General features: G+C 35.7%; 1 protein-coding gene across 2 annotated transcripts; it reads right to left on the reverse strand.

The window, feature by feature from the left end:
• Positions 1–7594: 7594 nt before the first annotated feature.
• On the reverse strand, positions 7595–19511 carry LOC111507843 (uncharacterized). Of its 2 annotated transcripts, none has more exons than XM_023163208.2 (2): positions 19384–19511; positions 7595–9097 (listed from the first exon to the last, which is right to left on the reverse strand). In XM_023163208.2, exons 1-2 carry the CDS (start codon positions 19399–19401, stop codon positions 7610–7612), a joined length of 1506 nt encoding a protein of 501 aa, XP_023018976.2. In that variant the 5' UTR covers positions 19402–19511; the 3' UTR covers positions 7595–7609. The 2 variants fall into 2 exon arrangements, with proteins under 2 accessions (XP_023018976.2, XP_074037953.1); XM_074181852.1 differs by lacking the exon at positions 19384–19511 and adding an exon at positions 13855–13911.
• Between the last annotated feature and the right edge of the window lie 337 nt (positions 19512–19848).

The following is a 19848-nucleotide window of genomic DNA, read 5'->3' on the forward strand; positions in this document are numbered from 1 at the left end:
TATTTTCACGGGAAGTGTTTGAATGACTTGGCACATTTGATTCCACCAGAAGCGCGACGGCCTGTGGCTGCTCATCGTTTTGAGGTTCAACTCAACTCAACTCAACTCAACGAACTTCATTGTTCAAGAACTCTTCCATCTGGAAAACTGCATGTATGTGGAGTAAACTTCCTGAGAACGTTTTCTAAAATAAATCTAATCTCCAGCGATTCAAAACCAACGTGAATCGCTACTTTCGCACAGTCACCGCTCTTGGAGCGCCCCAAGGATGTTTCTATAGTGCTTGTGTTTTGCCAAAAAAAAAATATTACGAACCCGAAAATGAATTGATGCTCTCCCTCATTTCAAGAGTAACAACCCTCCAAAGTTTCGAAACTATTTTTCGCACAATACAAACTATATAATCACAATTATTAATCCGCCACATCACCTTTACAGTTTATTAAAGATGTGAATAAATAATGGTTTCGTTTTTTGTTGACACCCGTACATTGTAAAGTTATTCACTACTTCACTAGTGACATTTCGGGAAAAAGCAGCTCCGTCAATGTTTTAAAACTGAAAAGTGTCACAGACTGAAAGTTGTATTTTTCTATAGTTTACAAAAGGAGTTGCAATTTTTGGAACTTTGCAGGCCGGGAACTTGGGAAATGAGTAAAAGCACCTTTTTTCTTTTGAATTCATAATATTCACATTTTTTTCAAAATCGACACCTCACCATTTGTATTCTTTGAAAGCTAATTATTATGACAGTTCTCCTAAATTGTTCATGTTTATGTAAAAGTTTATGTGATTTCTGTGTAGATTGCAATCAAATGTACATGTGTCAAATCAGCAGACGCAATCACTGCTAAAAGAAGTGATATGAAAAGTATCATTTCAGTAACTTGTACCATATAATTTCATATGATACAGTCAAAATATTAGATCATTCTAACGGTTTACATAAAAGAAGTTTCAGAAGTTTCCCAGAAACGACACATTTAAAAATCCACCCATTACATTTTCATACTATCACTCTTAAAATTTATGTTAATCTAATTAATTAAATAATTTTTATTGTTGTCTTATAATTTAATGATTTGTATTGAAAAGTTATTTACAAAATAGGTACTTAATTTTTTTTCAAAATCTATTATTTTATAATTATCAATTTTTCATTTGATGATATAATATATCTACATCATCATTTTCATTGAAAATATTTTTTGATTTCTTTGAATACGTCAAATTTCACGCCTTATATAGTTGGTGCAGGTATTCACTCTGTGCCACATTTCTTCAATTGAAATTCCATGCTATAAGAACACTTCACTACTTTTCACATTGACATTACAACTGACAGTAGATTTGGACTTTTCCTCCATTATCAAAATGTTTTAAAAATTTCAGGACAAATCCTATACGTTCATACTACTCATCCAGTGCATTTTATTATGTTGAAAATCTTTTCATGTGTTGAAATTTTAAGATATTTTCTTTCTTATATGCCTCATTGAGTTATGTATCGAGAGAGACAAATTCTGATCATCTTTTGGGTATGCCTCACTACCGCACTCAAGAATACCCTGAGCCTGCTCCTATAAAAAAATTGCCTATTTGCTTGATTGAAGATCCTAACATCACAAAAAACCCTCCAATATATCCCAAACTGAACTTTTCAAGACAACTCTCCCACCATTTCTCCAAATGAATATATTTTACAAACGATTTAGATTTGAAAACATATTTCAGAATCTAAAATATGTCTGTACGAGAGATATGAAATGAAACACCCAAAATGATTTCATTATCATATACGATGATATGAGTTACACCAATATCAAAGTTAGCTTACTACCTATATCGTACATTTGTCAAGTATTCCAGGAAACCCCTCAACAACGGAATAACAAAAAATAAAGTTGTTGACTGTCATGACTCAAAATTCACAATGAAAAGTTACAGAAATGTCTTGAAACATCATTAAATTAATGTATCTAAACAAAATTCATGTACTGAAATGGCTCGGTCAAGGCGCGGGTCAAGATCGAAATCAGGATGCCGCAAAAAATCGAAAATGGGATGTTGCAGACTCACTCCAGCCCAATATTGCAAAATGGCAAGTGGCGGCAAAGGAAGTGGACAACAAGAGGTGAAAGGCTCCCAAAAAACAAGAAGTAAAAGCAGAAGGCGCTCCAAGGGAGGAAGTCGTAGAGGAAGTCGTAAAAGAAGTCGCAGAAGTCATAAAAAAAGTCGCAGATCGAGCCGCAGAAGTAGTCGGCGAAGCAGTCGCAGAAAGAGCCGTAAAGGAAGTCGAAGAAGTCGCGTGGGAAGTCGAAGGAGTCGAAGAAGTAAAAGAAGCCGAAGGTCAGCTAGAAGGAGGAGTAAGAGATTGAGACTAAAAAGAGGAAAAAGAGGTGGGAAAGGAAAAATTCGTGGGAAGTGCGCTAGACCTGGGCCAAAGACAAATAATCCATTTCTTAACTACATGAGGTTATTCAGAAGAAAAAGATGTGGCTGGCCTGCTACTAAAATTGCTATCGAAGGTGCCAAATGTTGGTGTAGAATGAATCAACAGGATCGAATGAGATTTTATCGAGAAGCCTGTTCGATGAGAAAGAAAAAAATTGGGCGAATGAGTAGTAAGCGAGGAAGGAGAGGTAGAAGAGGCCGAAGCAGACTACGCCTGGGTAGGAGAGGCCGAAGCAAAAGAGGTCGGAGTAGAAGGGGCCGAAGTAAAAGGGGACGAAGTAGAAGGGGAAGAAGTAAAAAGAGACGAAGTCGAAGTCGGAGAGCAGTCAGTGGAGGTAGGAAAAGTAGTGGCGGTCGACAAACTAGTGGTGGTCGACAAACCAGTGGCGGATGTCTCTAAACGTGAATGAAATTGTAACTGTCTGATGTCTTCCAAATTGTATACAGCAATAAAATATGTTGCTAGTATATTTATTTTCATTCATTCAAGGTAATAACTTAACACAATGAAAACACATTGCATATAATTCAATGAAAATTATAAGTGGATTTTATTCCAGAAAATTAGTCACTGTCTAATGAAAGTGCTCGTTAAAAATTCCACTCTGGTCAATGTGGGAAAACTAGGAGCATGGCATTACTTATTCACGTACCCTTGCAAGTCCTAGGGTCGAGAAAAACATTCGATCTCATTTAATTTTGTAAATGTTGTGCTTAAGGCTGATAGGGGTTTCGAACTGAATAATTTCTCCATCAATTTTGATCCTGATAAACTAGATTTGTTGCTGTTAGAATCGTTGATATATATTTCGTTAACGAAACTGACATTGAATATAATTTATGAAATTATATAAAACGGAACTTCACAACTTTCGTTTTCGTACAGAATTGTCAAAAAGTTGACGTTTTCAAAGAAGGCAAGTAATCAATGTAATATAACTGAAACAGAAAATTAGTATGTATGAAGTTCTACTTTCCATAGAATTTTCAAGAATTATACTGAGCATTCTGATTGTGAAAGAAATACAAGAAAAGTTACCAGCACTATTTAGTATCTACTATAGTATTTTGAATAAAAATAAGTAAACAAAATATATTTCAATTTCCCAACAGATAACTGCATTCACCGGATTATCCAAAAATGAAAATAAACAACAGTTTTCCAATAAAATGACAACTAAAAAATCTTCTGAAAAATATTTGAAAAAAGGAAAAAGTTCTTAAGTTATAAACATTTTGATAAAATACCATGACATTCATCGAAGTGAATATCAGAATCAGAGCGATAACATTGAAATTACTACACATTATCATTACAGGTGAGTTTCCGCCTATATAAGTTTTCCGACAGGGCGAATAGAATGTGGGATGTTTCGAATTACTGCCATGAACTATTCTATACAATATCAAATACTAATGTGCAATATTCTCATATTGAGCGAACTGCAGGAAAATATAGACTTTATAACGTCTTTAAACATTGGATGAGCAGTAGATCAGCCGGCGTAGTGGGGTGAGAGCTCCACGGCAGAGCCCTATCAGGCTAGCAAGGCGAATCCAGCAAAATTGCAAAAAAAAATACATCAATTTTTAGCTAATCAGTTGCCAAAACAATGATTTTGTTGCTCGTGCCGACCCCAAGAAATCGCAAATAATGCTATCGTGATATCAAGGTAGCAAGGTAACTCAATAAATTATATACTTTCCATTTGATCTTTACAGAATATTTAGTTGCTATTTATTTGCTAAACCTTGGATGTAGCGAAACATTTTTAAATTTTTTTCTATTTTTTATGATCTTGCTATCTTGAAACTGTTTTTTCCTGGAATTAAAGATGTTCTTAATTTGTTGCTCACCAAGAGTAAACTTAAATTCACCTTGAGTAACAGCAACAAAATAGTTGAAACCGATCGGCCGATTTTCAATTTTATTTTATTTTCTACGTTCTTGCTATCTTGAAACTGGTTTTCCCCAGAATGAAAAGTGTTTCAAATTTGTTGCTCACCAGGAGTATACTCAAATACACCTTGAGTATCAGCAACAAAATAGTTGAAACCGATCGGCCAATTTAATTTTTTTTTCATTTTCCTCGTTCTTGGTATCTTGAAACTGGTTTTCCCCAGAATAAATATTGTTTCAAATTTGTTGCTCACAAGCAGTATACTCAAATACACCTTGAGGACAGTGGGAAAATCTTCAACTTCTTACCGGACATGTACAAGACCTACATTTATACAATAAATAATATTAACTCACTCAAGAACATATTCAAAAAGTATCAATAGAGACATCGTTCATAACATTCTTATAAAAAAATAAAGACGACAATCCTTAGTTCAAAACTGTTATACTTTACTTTTATACCGTTGCACATTTGCACTTCTCACTCAAATATACCTATCAAAGTACCGTAATTTAATATCATATTTATGTTCATAATTATCTATCATATACTTCTAAATATTTTATATATACAATACCCTATATTGCAAATAGTTGTATTGTTTCTCAATTCAGCTCATTTATTATGCATTTCGCAATAGGAGTCTCACACACAATTTCGATTTTAGTGAGTTTCTCTGTCTTTGTACTGCAGTTCTTAATGTCACTGTTTCAAATTATTGTAATTTTCAATGTAATAACAACATCACAACATCATATGTCAATAATTTTCAGAAAAAGTTGTGCGCACCACAGGATGGCTGGAATGAATATCAGTACTTTCTGGGATATGGTAACATTTTCTCGCAGACTCTTTCGTGATATTGGTTGTGATATTGCTCTACTGGAGAAACTTCAATGAAATCCTCCTTATAATCTGTTGAAACTATAGGAAACAGGTAATGTGATGGATACTGTCAATGAAAAGTATTGTATGCAAGCCATCTGTCATGTTCTCATCGTCGATACACAAATATGAATATCATAAACTACACCTTACGATCTGATCCTATTTATTGTTGAAAGTCGATGAGACTTCTATTTCTGGTAAAAAATATTTTGTGGCTTTTTTCGTGATTCATTTCCACAGATTCCTGCAAATGCATCAAAATAATTTTGCAATCTCTCACAGTCCAGGTTTTCTTTGATGGCTTGATGAATCTTGAGGTCGTCCGCATATAGTGAAAAGTTGGAATGTTTAAATACTTCAACAATATTGTTATCATAAATTATAAAGAATAATGGTCCCAGGTGACTCCACTGTGGTATACCTGATGTAACCACAAAAGGTTGTGACTGGTAACCGTTAACATCCACAACTTGATGCCTTCCTGTAGTGTATGACATCATCCACACCGGTAGATGTTGATCTATGGCGATCTCCGCAAGTTTTTCAATGATCCAGTTACGACTTATTTTATCGAAAGCCTTGCTGAAATCTATATGAATCACATCCACTTGCATCTGATCATCCATACTCTATAACACATAATCAAATCAACTCTATTCAATTAGTATCAGTGGTTTTACAGGGGAAGAAAACGTGTTCATGTTCTATCATAAAATTTTGTATATGATTTAAAATAATTTCATGCATAATTTTTCAAACAATTTTCGGGGAATGTTTAAATCTATAATTTTTTTTTCAACATCCGCCCTGGCATCAAACCGGAGTTTATCACCAACTTTGAAGAGTGTCATGACGATAAAAGATTTCCACTAGAGATATATTATAAATGTAAAAAAAGGGGTGGTATCAAGTTATCTTAACATTTTTTTATGAATAGCCCTGGTATGTATTCCGAACCAGGACACTTGCCTGTGTCTAAACTATCAATTGCTTCTGAAATTTGTTGTTCAGAAATGTTTACAGGGTGATCAAGATTTTTGTTAAACATTGGAAAAAACGATGAATTGAACTAGTGCTTCATCTCATCATGTTATACAGATTGGTGCTGAAGAGACAATAATGCAAAATGTAAAATTTCACCTCTTCCATATAGTATATTGTGTTGTATAGCAAGTGTCCCACGATGAAACATCGGATGTCTAGTAGTGAGGATGACAGTGTTTCATATTAGTGAAATTTTACTTCTTTCATTAAATATTCTGTATAGGAATCCCATGAATGATATCTTATTCAATTCTATAACGAATGTTTGGAATACAAATAAACCCAGCTTCTTAACGAAGCCGATTAGTTTGTATGGTGGGTGATCTTTCAGGTCAGATGGTAAGAGTACGGCTCTGCCGAACTCTAAAGACCTGATTTGGTCCCCAGCGGGGCAGGCAGAAGGTATATGCTCTGGTAATGAGGTAGTCGGATAGTCAAGTTGCAGAATTCCCACCTTGATACCCACGACAACCTTCCCATATGAGGGTTTTTGCACGTCAGCTACACCTGACGATGCCTTAGATTCAGCAGTGCAGGGTTTTTTGCCTCTGGTTTTGGTAAATCATCACTTGAGCGCAAACGTTTGCTAACCTGCTCATGGGGGGTTTGTTCCCCCACCTGAGACAGATTCTGCTCAGGAATTCTGCAGATTCTGCTGCAGGAGCTCTCGCTTCTGCAGTACGTAATGACATGCATTCGCCTATCTGATTAAATCCCTGCCAAGGGAACCCTATTTTGAACCAACAGTTCAGACTTTATTGAGTTCATCCTCAGGGCTCTGTGGCTCAATAAAGTCTGAACTGTTGGCGAGTTGTCGGAGAGTTGATTCTCGTCGATTTTTTTCATACTTTTCTCAACCAATCCATTATTGGAAAAATTATTTATAACGTTTCTCTTGACATCTGCTATGTCAAATCCAAAAAAGTAAATGTTTACTTGAAAGTAGTTGTTTCTTCGAGGGGGATTTTTCTTACAGTTTTGTTTCTGGAAGTAACTTCTTTGCATCTTTGCATGTTTTACACATCTTTGAATATTTATGAAGTGTTTTTTTAATAAATTGTATTTTTTTCTTTCGGAAAATTCTCGTATTTTTTAGAATAAGTGGAAAAATAGAAATCCAAAACTTTTTTTCCCAACAAATGACCTACAGAAAATAGACCCCTTCCAAATGGATAGGTACACAAAGTTTGAGAATCTTGATTTTTGATAATCCAGTGAAATAGATTTTATATTTGAAATTAATTCCAACATTAGCAATCTCACTTCATTTCAATCAGTTTCAAAGAAGATATAAATATTAATTGCTTTGAAGGGATTTCTTAAATATATAAATCACTGTGATAAATGGTCATTATATTTATTTTGAACTGAAGGTTGTTTAGTCTCACAAACGGTTTCACTAACGAGTAAGGTATATTCAAACAATCGTTCATATTGTCATCATTGGCTGACGAAGGAATACAATCTCCATCCAACAATAAAACTCGTCCATATCCATTAAGATCCGTAAAATCAATGAAGTAACGGAACTGCTCGTAATTTCTTAACTTGTTTTGAATTAATTTGACGCAAAATTTGAAGCTGTTCGTGGTGAAAATTACACACAATTTGAAACAGTTTCCTCCATTCCCAGCAAAGACATTCAGTTTTTCAAATATACTCAAATCAAAATATATAAAATCATTGATGTCAAAAAAATATTTCGAATGCATTTTCGTTATGTGGGAAATTACTTCTGAATGTCTTCCTTTCCAATTACAAGGTGATAAATACTTGATGTAACACTCAGTTTCAGTTGTATCCAGAGCTTGGCAAATCAACTCATGTGCATTCAGTTCTTTGATTTTACCCACAAAAAAACAACCATATTCTCTCAATTTACAAGGAAACAAGACGTGATCTGTAACTTTTTCTAAAGAAAAGTTTCTGTTATCCTTCAACTCAATTCTGCATGATGGACACATCGAGATGTTTTGCTTGCAATTACCACATAAACTATGCCCTATAGCGCACATAAATATTGGAGGTATCATGTAATTTGTGCAAATGGGGCATTCCAATTCTAACAAAAGATTTGTGTTGAGTGGAGTGTCGTTTTGTGATTCTGTTGATATGTTGAAGGTACAAATCACGTTTTCTGAATTTAAAACTTTCTTCACGACAATTACGTCGATTTTTGTCATAGTCAGATTATCATGATGTTTGATCCTGTACTGTGATAAAGGTATATTTTTTATTTGAAGACTTTGTTGCTTTTTATTGTCTTCTAAGAAGAGACTGTATTTCAACTGTTCAGCCTTGGACAGTGTCAAAATATTACAGAAACAACAATTATTAGAATAATTAATTTTCACTATCAAAGGCTTTTTCTTCCACAATGCCAGCATATTGACATATTCGTTGACACCACCGTAACTACAAGGAATATTGAACTGATTACCGGTGATTAGGAGATCTTGATGTTCCTCTTGGAAATGTTCGATTATTTCTTTGGATTCAATTTTTTTTTCACACGTTAACGCTGGGCATTCTAATGGAGAAAATTGACAACTCTTCTCGTGCGATGCAACAGATCCCCATGCTAATGTAGCATCACAACCGTGCACGTCGTTGACACACGGAAAAACCATGAACTGGGCTAAATTTTCGTATGCTGGTAACGGATTTCCTTCTATTTGGAAGCATCTGCCACAAACAGGTTTATTTTTCTCCAATTTTATAGGCCCAACCGATAAGTATTTCCCACATCTCGAACATTTTTCTAATAATTCCTTTGGCAGAAATACTCTAGGGGCAATCTTGTGGATCTGAAAATGAAAACAAAATATAATGTTTGTTTACTTCAACGTAGAATGGAAAAGTTTTTAAAAAAATGAAACAAAACTGTACTGAAATTGTGCTTCATCGACAATCCAAATCCAAAATTGGAATCAATGAGAAGATGAATAAACCTTGAATTTTTTGGAGGGCATTGACATGAATTGTATACAATCAAAGTTAATTTTGTTCAACATATTCATTAAGATCTACATTTTCAAACCAATTAACATATTCGAAGATTTTGAACCTATATATAAGTGGTATGTGCGTTGACTGCGAAGTTGAAGGATATATCTCGAAATCTGGAGCTGAGTCTTTACTCGTAATTATAATTGAACGGTTTTACTCAGCTTGCCCTATTTGTTTGTTTGGGTCAATTTTAGTAATTGAAGTTTGTCCCCTTCCTATTGATAGATTGATTTGATATTTGGTACACACATTTACTTTTGATGACATTACAATTCAATAAATTCTGTATCAACAATATCAACATGGACGTAGTTACAAAATGTCGAATTAGATATTTATTGTTTCACAACTATTTCAATATGGGTATCAAATGACAGGACATGACTAGTAGAATAGTAGTACACTTTGAAAAAGATGCAAATTCAAGATGACCGCAGTTACAAAATGGCGGATTATATATTTTTCCACAACTACCTCAATATGGGGATCAAATGACAGGACATGACTAGTAGAATAGTAGTACACTTTGAAAAAGATGCAAATTCAAGATGACCGCAGTTACAAAATGGCGGATTATATATTTTTCCACAACTACCTCAATATGGGGATCAAATGACAGGGCATGACTAGTAGAATAGTAGTACACTTTGAAAAAGATGCAAATTCAAGATGACCGTAGCTACAAATTGGCGGATTATATATTTTTCCACAACTACCTCAATATGGGGATCAAATGACAGGGCTTGACCAATAGAATAGTAATATACTTCGAAACAGATGCAAATTCAAGATGGCCGCAGCTACAAAATGGCGGATTACATATTTTTCACAATTAACTCAAAAAGGGTATCAAATGACAGGGCTTGACTTATAGAGTGTTAGTAAAATTTGAGAAAGATGTGAATTCAACATGACCGCAGCTACAAAATGGCGGATTACATATTATTTCACAACTACCTCAATATTGGTATCAAATGACAAGGTTTGACTAGTACTATAGTAGTATATCTTTACAAAGAACTCAAAATCAGAATCAGAACTCGTAATCGAGATACAAGCATGGATCTCCAAACCAAGTCAAGATTTTGTATTGTTTTAGCGATACACCCAAGTTATTGTAAAAGGCTAAAACGTGCCGCAAACTGTTTGGCATTAGGGTGGATGAAGATTAGAAACTGTAAACATGAAAATAAAATGAGTGAATATAGTTTTCGTTGAACGGTTTTATTGAAAAGGAAAAGATAATAATGTACTGAAAACAAATAAATAATTCGGAATAACCTAGGTAGCAGTCCCCACACCGCTACGCCCAACGATTTTATTATTTTTTTATTTGATCGACACCGTAGATTGCTGAGGAGAGCGGTGTTGACTGCTATTTAGGGCCTTTCGAATAATTTTTCAGTTTCCAATGCATTTTCTAATTTTTTTTTTCCAATAAAACGGTTTAACATAAAAAAAGTACTTATTATTTCAGATAAATACGAGTGAGCCACTTTGTTGACAGCCGCACAAATTCCTTGGTGAATTTTCCACTAACTTTCACTCAAAATCATTGATGGTGTACGGCTGAATGAGAAAATGGGGCTTCATCATATTAGATGTGAATAGATGGATATGAAATCCTCACCAAAATACGACTGGCACGTGCGTAAGAAACTCATCAACTGAACTGTTGTATTTGATAGTAGTCGTTGTTGTGAGACGGTAGCCGGTTATTCATACATGAGTGGTTCAGCCCACTTATATAATCGACCACTATGTGAAACGTTGGTTCGAGCTCTACGACCAGACGATCGATTTTCACTGCGTATCGTTGAACCTGTCGCACGTCGAAAGGTAAGACCTTGGTTATTCTCAGCTCGCAGAAGTTTCGATTTCTGAGAATAAGAAAATGACAGCTGGTTGACGGAAAAACAGTTTTCAGCGACATATTTTCCAACAGTCAGTTGGGTATAATTTTAGGGCGACATTAGCTGTAGTACTTTCTGGCGAATTTTGGCTAGTTGCCAGCGAACACTTTTCGGCAATTTTCTGCTATCGAAAAAAAATGGTGATTGTATTTTGAGTCAGAATTATGTTCGCATGTGGTACAAGCTTTTCACAGAAATTCGAGGAGATGTGAATAACAGCGTTCTCTTTGGCAACAGATTAGATTGGGTAAGATCCAAAGTGAGTGGGTCTATTCGACCCTCTACTGCAACCCGCAAGGGTTTACTGTAGCTCACACCTATTCACACTCGACCAAATAAACCTATCTTCTTGACGAATCCTATTACTTTGTATGGTGAGTGGTCTTTCAGTTCAGATGGTAAGTGTACGGCTCTGCCGAACTCTAAAAATACAAAGGCACAAAGTATATGCTCTGCTGTTCAATCGTTAATGAGGTAGTCGGATTATCAAGGTGCAAGATTCCCACCCTGATACCCGCGACAACCTTCCCATATGAGGGTTTTTGTACGTCAGCTACACCTGACGATGCCTTAGATTCAGCCGTGCAGGGCTTCTACGCCTCTGGTTTTGATAAATCATCACTTGAGCGCAAACGTTTGCTAACCTGCTCATGGGGGGTTTGTTCCTCCACCTGAGACAAATTCTGCGTGCAAGGTGGTTTCATGAGGTACTCCGCTCTTGAGGAGACGATTCAGTCGTTTCCTGGCTGCACCACCAAACCTTTGTTTAGGTTCCGTTATTGGATCAGGAGTTGGAGAGTTGAGAAGCTCTCGCTCCTAATCTAAATTTACAGAGAGGTCAGTTGGAGTCGTAAGCTCGACATCCATCTCTTCTGTAGACTCAGCGTCAGAAAGAATTTTTGAGTTCACTCTGTTCATAAGAGTCCCACGAGTAGCTAGGGAAAGGAGCTCAATTACGGCAGAGCCCCGCATTACCGTGACAAGGCGATGCTACGACGAGAGGGCACCCGGTATCTCGAAGGGTCGTAGAGACAGCTGGTTCAGTGTCATCCATCCTCTGTTATTTCCTAATAGGGAAAAAACAGAACCACAAGTGATTCTCTCATTTTCGTATCCAGCTGGGCTACGTTGAAGCAGGCATCCGATGGCCGGTTTGGTCAACCCCACATCTCAAGCCAATGTACTCGCCAAAAACAGCATGCACAGTGATTCAGGCAGTGAAAGACAGCCAACCCGCCTTCTTCGCAACAGATGAAAATGTTGAGCAATTGGAGAAAATTGTTATGGAGAATCATCGAATAACTGTTACAGAATTTGCTGACGATGTCGGCATATAGATTTTCTCATGACATGCAATTTTTCCGTACATTTTTGGTCATGAAGCGTGTGCTTCTTTCCAAAATTGCTGAATTTTGACCAAAAAACCGTTGCATGAACATCGCCCAGAAATTTTTGAATGACGTCAACGACGATGCAGATGTGCTAGAAAGAGTGTAAACTGGTGAAGTATTATGGGCATATCGTTATGACATCGAAACCAAAGTTCAATCGTCCCAATGAAAGATCCCACGAAAGCCAAGACCAAAAGAACCAGGTCAAATTCGATTAACTATCAAGGTTTTGCACACTGTTTTCTTCAATTACCGTGGCGTAGTGCATCATATAGTCTTGGCATATAGTCTTTCTGTCAATAAGTAGTATTACCTTGAAGTTATGCGCCGCTTGCGAGGAGCAATACGAACATTACTTCCGGCATTGTGGAAAAACATTTCATGGCTTCTGCATTAAGATAATGCACCTGCTCACTCGTCATTGTTTGTTCGTTATTTTTTGTCAAAAACAATACAGTATTCGCCACCGTATTCGCCAGATTTGGCCCCTCTGCCACTTTTTCCTGTTTCCAAGATTGAAAAGACATATGAAAGGATGAAGTTTTCCCACGATTTTGGAAGTAACAACCGAATCGTCAAGTGAACTCAAAGACATAACAAAAGTGCATATCATAATTGCTTTCATGATTAAATAAACGCTGGCACGACTGTATCATATCTGAGGGGATATACTTCAAATGGGACAAAATAGAAATCGATGAATAAGTAAATATTTGTTGAACAGACCTCGTTTGTTGGACGAAGTATTTCTATCAAATTCAAGCTCATCGAAATCGTGGCTGTATTCTGAGTCAGTTCGATTACTAATGAGATCAGAGCTGAGCGTGAATAATTTCTCACGTTACACTTCTATTTCACACAGCCAAAACATTTTCTAACTTTTCAACGTATCAGTTTTATAATATGTGGAATTGTCAATAACCAGCATATCTTTTTCGAAATCACTCTGAATTATTGAAGCTTCCATTTTCCGTATATTTCAGAAACACTACACATACACACTACCCTCATACTAACTCAAACTGACTGGATTCTAGAATTTCGACTATCCTTATTATTCTGTTTCTCGATTTACAACCAAAAACTGTTCAGTTCAGAACAAATTGATAATGATAAAGGAGTTATACCACTTATATTTGCCATTTTGGCAATTGTGAGCGGATCAGTAGTGCATAATTTATTACACGAGCTGAAAACTCTCGAGCCTAACACAAATATACTGCATTCACCACTTTTTCAGTTATTACTTACCTTCAAAAGAAAGTTGTTTAAATTTCTTGATATTTTACTCATAAGTTTGTGAGTGATTGTGCTAACAGTGACACTACTTTTGTAATTTTAATAAATGTCAAAAACAACTTCGTGTTTTAATTTTACACTGCTTCTTGATGGGAGAAAATACCGTTCGAGCAAAGCAAGGGCTTGAAAAGTGTTATGAGGACTCCGCTCCATCAGAAATAACAATTAAACCTTGGTTTGCTGACTGTAAACGTGGTCGTAGAGACACCGATGATGCGGTCCAAATCAGGCACTAAACACCAGAAAACAGAAAAAAATCCCAAAATCATTTTGAATGATCGAAAAGGGAAGTTGGTGAGTTAGCGGATATTGTACATATATCAAAAGACGTGTTGGCTTTATATTGTATGAGCATTTGACTATGAGAAAGCTCTGTTCAAAGTTGGTGCCGCGCGAGCTCACAATTGACCCAAAACAAGAACGTCTTGATGATTCTGAGCAGTGTTTGTCCATGTTTTAACTTAACAAATCGGAATTTTGCGTCGATATGTGACAATGGATGAAACATGGATCCATCACTTCACTCCGGAATCAAAACGATCGTCATCTGAGTGGAGAACGCCAATGCGTCCGAAAGCACAACAATCGACGGAGAAGGTTATGACCTCGGTATTTTGAAATGTGCGTGATGTGACCTCATATAGCGAAGAAAAAATTTTTGTTCTACAAAACAACGCAGAGTCACAAGTTAATTGAAACAATGAGAAAACTACATGAATTGAGCTTCGAATTGCTTCCACATCCACCGTATTCTGCAGATTTGGCTCCCAGCCACTACTGGCTATTCGCAGACCTCAAAAAATGCCCATCGGTGAAAAAATTTCCTCAAATGAAGAGGTTATTGCTGAAACTGAGGCCTATTTTGAGGCAAAAAATAAATCGTTCTACAAAAGTGGTATCTAAATGTGGAAAGCGGCTATGGAATGATTTTGTGGATCTTGAAGGATTTAACGTTGATGAATAAAGGTAACTTTCAGTTGAAAAAATGCGTTGTCTTTCTTAGGCTCGGGATTTTTCAGCACATGTGTTAGGTTAACTCACCGATATGGATAGGTGAAATGAGCCAAGAAATTATTTCAGGTTATTTTCTGCTGACCCCAATTTAGTTGATGAAAAATCATGTCGAAATAAATGACGCAGTTCTGGTGTGCGGAAACAGTATTTCAAGCTAATGAAAATATCTTCTGGCGAACTTGTTCAGTACAATAAAATCTCATATTGTATATACAGCATGGTCAGAGGAAAATAAAACGAAGTACCCTCCTTCGATAATAACTTGACTTGTTCCTGTGTTTTTCTAAAAATGGATCTATTGTGCTTCCTGATAATCGTCGTCAGATTGATGATTATAAATAGGTCATATGATTTTGCATTTTCCTGTAACATTGGGTTCTCCTACTAAGTGCGAAACTTTTAAAGTGGTTGATAAGATAACAGAAATAAATGATCAGACTTTATTCATAACAATATTTTCATGTGAAGTACCGCACTAAGACAATGAAATAATTGCATAAATTCTCAACCTGGAAAGTATTTATATTTTTTCCACCAACGAGGAATGGGATAGAGTTATTTTTGTATGGAGTGCGTAAAATGAGTAACCGCCTCATACAAAAAGTAATGGATTATTTTGAAATATCTGCAGCAACATGTGGGGATGAATAAAATAGAAGAAATTTTCAGCTTGATTGCAGAATGGCTTCTAAAAGACGTGTATAAGAGCTGTACAGGTAACTGTTAGAAAAGAAGCTCTGTAACTCTTCTCACCAATGCAGGGGACAACATTACATCCACAAAACGTCACGCTGGCTGGAAATCTGCCTCCATAACAAAGGCATATACAGGGTGTTCCTTAAACACATGCTAATATTTAAAGAGGTAATTCTTAGACCCATTTTAAGGAAAAAACGTCCTATGGACGTATGTCCTAAACGCCTTAACTTTTGAGATACAGGGTGGCAAAGTTTTCAAAAATAATCAGTTTTTTAATAATAACTGAGATAATTTTGTAGACATCTTTGGCATATTGGGTACATATGTTCCATGCCTCAAGGCGCATTTTCTGATGTACAATTTTCTTAATTTTCTGTGCCAGTGGCGTACGTACGAGTTTTGAAATGTATATTTTTGGCGAAAAAAATACTACGCCACTGCTTTATCTTGAATTAAAAATTATTTTTGAAATCTCCATACATTTTTGAGCACATTTGATTTGCTGGGTTTTCTTTGTCCGGCGCATGGTTTTCGCTCAAAAAATTAAAAATCGCTTTACTTAAGGATAAATTCCTTAAAAATCTGATGCGGTATCGTGCATCGACTGAAAGCAAACTAAGAGATCAGATTTGTTGCAAAATAATTGAGGATTTAAAAGGTATTTGTTTGTTGTCAGATGCACTGTTCTCAATTAAAATTACGTCATAACGCAGCACCGCTTAATAATTTTTGAAAACATAAATTTAGTTATCCTGGAATAAATGACGTGTAGCAGAATTTATTTACGGCACATCTTGGAAATATGGAGTCTGTCGATTTGTGATTTCTTTTAAAGATTAAAAACAGAAAAAACAGCGTACCCACCATAGCAATAAAAAACAAAATCTCTGTATGTACAAACGTCAGAAGCTAATATTGATGTTGGTTTAAAGTAAGGTGTTGGTGTTAAAAACTGTCACAGCGCGTTTTGATTGATTTTGAAGTGTTATTGAAGTTATTTTGGTAGTCCGCTGTTTTTCTGAATATCAGTAAATATGGTAAATAATATGAATGCGGAAATGGCGCAAATGCATTACGTATATGGCCTTGCCGATGGTTATGCAACAGAAGCCAGGCGCATTTATCAGGAAAGATATCCTAATCGTGCCTTACCAGATAGCCGAACCTTTTCAAATATTCATCGTCGACTTGGGGAAACTGGTAGTTTCAAGAAAGGGACTCCGGAAGGTAGACCTCGTGTAGTAAGAACTCCTGAAATAGAGGAAGCGGTGCTGCAAGAAATTGAGGAACATCCTGAGACGAGTACGAGGAAGATCGCTAGAACTCTGGATATTTGTCATCAAATTGATTGGCGTATTTCGGTTGATTTTTTGTTATACCCATACCATATTTCAAGAGTGCAGGCATTACTCCCCAGAGATTTTCCACAGCGTGTGAACTTCAGTCAGTGGTATCTACAAAGTATTGCAGTTTGAGACACAAATTTTGTTCACAGACGAAGCAAATTTTTCTCGGAATGCCATTCAAAATTTCCATAACAATCATGTGTGGGCTGAAGAAAATCCCCATGCAATAATCGAAACCCATTTCCAACACCAATTTTCGGTTAATGTATGGGCAGGAATTATAGGTGACCATCTAATAGCCCATTTTTTCTACCCGGACGCCTTGATGGTCGTTCTTATTTACACTTTATGGAAGAAGACTTACCTGGGTTATTGGAAGATGTGTCACTTGCGTTAAGGAATCGAATATGGTATATGCACGATGGCGCCCCTGTTCATTTCAGTGTAATTGTCCGAAACCATTTAAATACAGTTTATCCTAATCGTTGGATAGGTCCCGGAGGACCTCAGCAATGACCAGCAAGATCCCCCGATCTCAACAGTTTAGATTTTTTTTATGGGGTCACCATAAAACTCTTGTGTATAAAACTCCCGTTAATACTTTAGAAGATTTAAGAGAGCGAATAGTTGCCTCGTGTGAAAATATACGAAATACGCCGGGAATATTTGAACGGGTGCGTAATTCCATGCGTAGAAGGGCGGAAGCATGCATACTAAGTGCAGGTGGCCACTTCCAACCATTTTTATAATCAGTTTTGGTATTATTACTAATCAACAAATTTGTGCTATTCGTTTAGACTTACTGTCACAAAATAAAATAAAACTCGTTTTTGTGAAAAATTTATTTTTTTGCAGATTATGTTTTCAAATATTATTAGGGAATTGGTAATGCGTTATGAAGCAATTTTCAGATTCTCAATCATTTTAGAATTGATCTAATTTCTTAATTTGCTTTCTGTCGATTTTTATTTTTTTGAGTGAAAATCATGCGTCTGACAAAGAAATACCAGGAGATCAAATTTTCTCAAAAATGAATGAGGATTTCAAAAATGATTTTATTTTGTAAAGAAAGCATTGGCGTAGTACTTTTTCCCCAAAAATATTCAATGCGAAACCCGTAGGGATGCCACTGTTTGAAAAAATACAAATTTGTGTACATCAGAAAATGCGCCTTGAGGCATGGAACATATGTACCAAATATGCCAAAGATGTCTACAAAATTATCTCAGTTATTATTAAAAAACTGATCATTTTTGAAAACTTTGCCACCCTGTATCTCAAAAGTTAAGGCGTTTAGGACATACGTCCATAGGAAGTTTTTTTCTTAAAATGGGTCTAAGAATTACCTCCTTGAATATTAGCATGTGTTTAAGGAACACCCAGTATAGAAGATACTATGAATGAGAAAATTGAGATTTCTAACAAAGTATTGAATTGTCTATCTTTTTCTAAACAAAGTACCTGATGAAATTGTGGAATAAACTCTTCAAGAAATATCTAACATTTCTCATGAGCAGCAACATGGAACATCTTCAGGGGTTTATGTTGGAAGTAATTGTTCAAACTTTATTAACAATTATTATTCCAAGAAATCAAATTGTTTTATGATGGATAATCAATTAATAATTGACTCTGTTGGAAATAAATCATCATTTTGTAAATCATTTTCGTAGTGAAAATAAGTCTTTTTGTCACGGTGGAAAAAAGTAAACAATTACGCATCAATAGAGATGCAGAAGTGTCTAGTTGTACAGTTGTACAAAAACAGTATTTTCAACCCACTACTAATTTCCTGAGATGAACCAGATGTTTCTATACATAACAAGTTTTTTTTCATTTAATAGGCTGATATCATTGATAAAAAAAAATGTGACAAATAGATCATCAGGACCGGTCATTTGATGAAAATCCATATCGTATCCAAATTGCACTCCACAGTGAGATTTTCGCTGAACAGTTTACAAAACCGCAATACGTGTTTCGCTATACAATGGCTTTTGTCAGTATGAACACACCTGAGGAAGCTGTTTTATAGCGAAACACTGCAAACTGTTCAGTGAGAATCTCACAATATCCAACAAATTTGAATGGATTACATTTAAAAAGCGAAATAAATATTTAAAATATTTGAATCGTTTTTCAAACGGTGAAGTTGTACATTCAGAAGATTGAACAGTTTGTTAAGAGTGAAAAAGCAGTATAAAGAGTAATATAACCTCGAATAAACAAAACACATCATGGTAAAATTAATGTACCTAAGTATATCAAAATGATTATTTTTTCCAAAAATAATTCAGATTCATAATTCAAGGGGATTTTTGTCCTATCGTTATTAAAAGTGGTTATTCATGTTGAATATTGATTCCTCCTCATTATTGTTTCATGTGTATAGAATCAAGATTATCATAGACAAATGCATTACCTGCTTTTTAGTGTCCATTTAACATGAAGTGACAACTCAAACTTATCAAACTGAACTGAAATAATTTTGCTGCTATTCATTTTATCGTACTCAACTGGAAAGATAACGGGAACAAAGGAAAGATAAGAGCATGTCCGTATTTTGTTTTAATTTGTTGGTCTAGAGAAAAATGAATTTAGCAATTGAGGATGAATGATTTTGAAATTGGTCGCTGTTCAGAAATAACGTCCACCAAAGTGGCTGTTCAAGTATTACGAAAGCACTTTATGGTGCCGGGGGTCTTTCATTTGCTTGCTGATTACGTAAGCGATAGTTATTTACTTTTTCACACATATGGCAACCCACACATCGTCTATATTTGAAAAAGAGACGCATTTTTGGGGAATCCCACAAATAATGTTTACATTTAGGTACTCGCTTTGAACCGAGTATGGGAATTACCGCGCCCTATTCACTTCTGTCAAT

This window comes from Leptinotarsa decemlineata, unplaced genomic scaffold (genome assembly GCF_025532065.1).
Source record: "Leptinotarsa decemlineata unplaced genomic scaffold, Ldec_3_MD MMD2_tig00026316_RagTag_RagTag, whole genome shotgun sequence".
In the NCBI taxonomy this organism is placed as follows: Eukaryota; Metazoa; Arthropoda; class Insecta; order Coleoptera; family Chrysomelidae; genus Leptinotarsa; species Leptinotarsa decemlineata.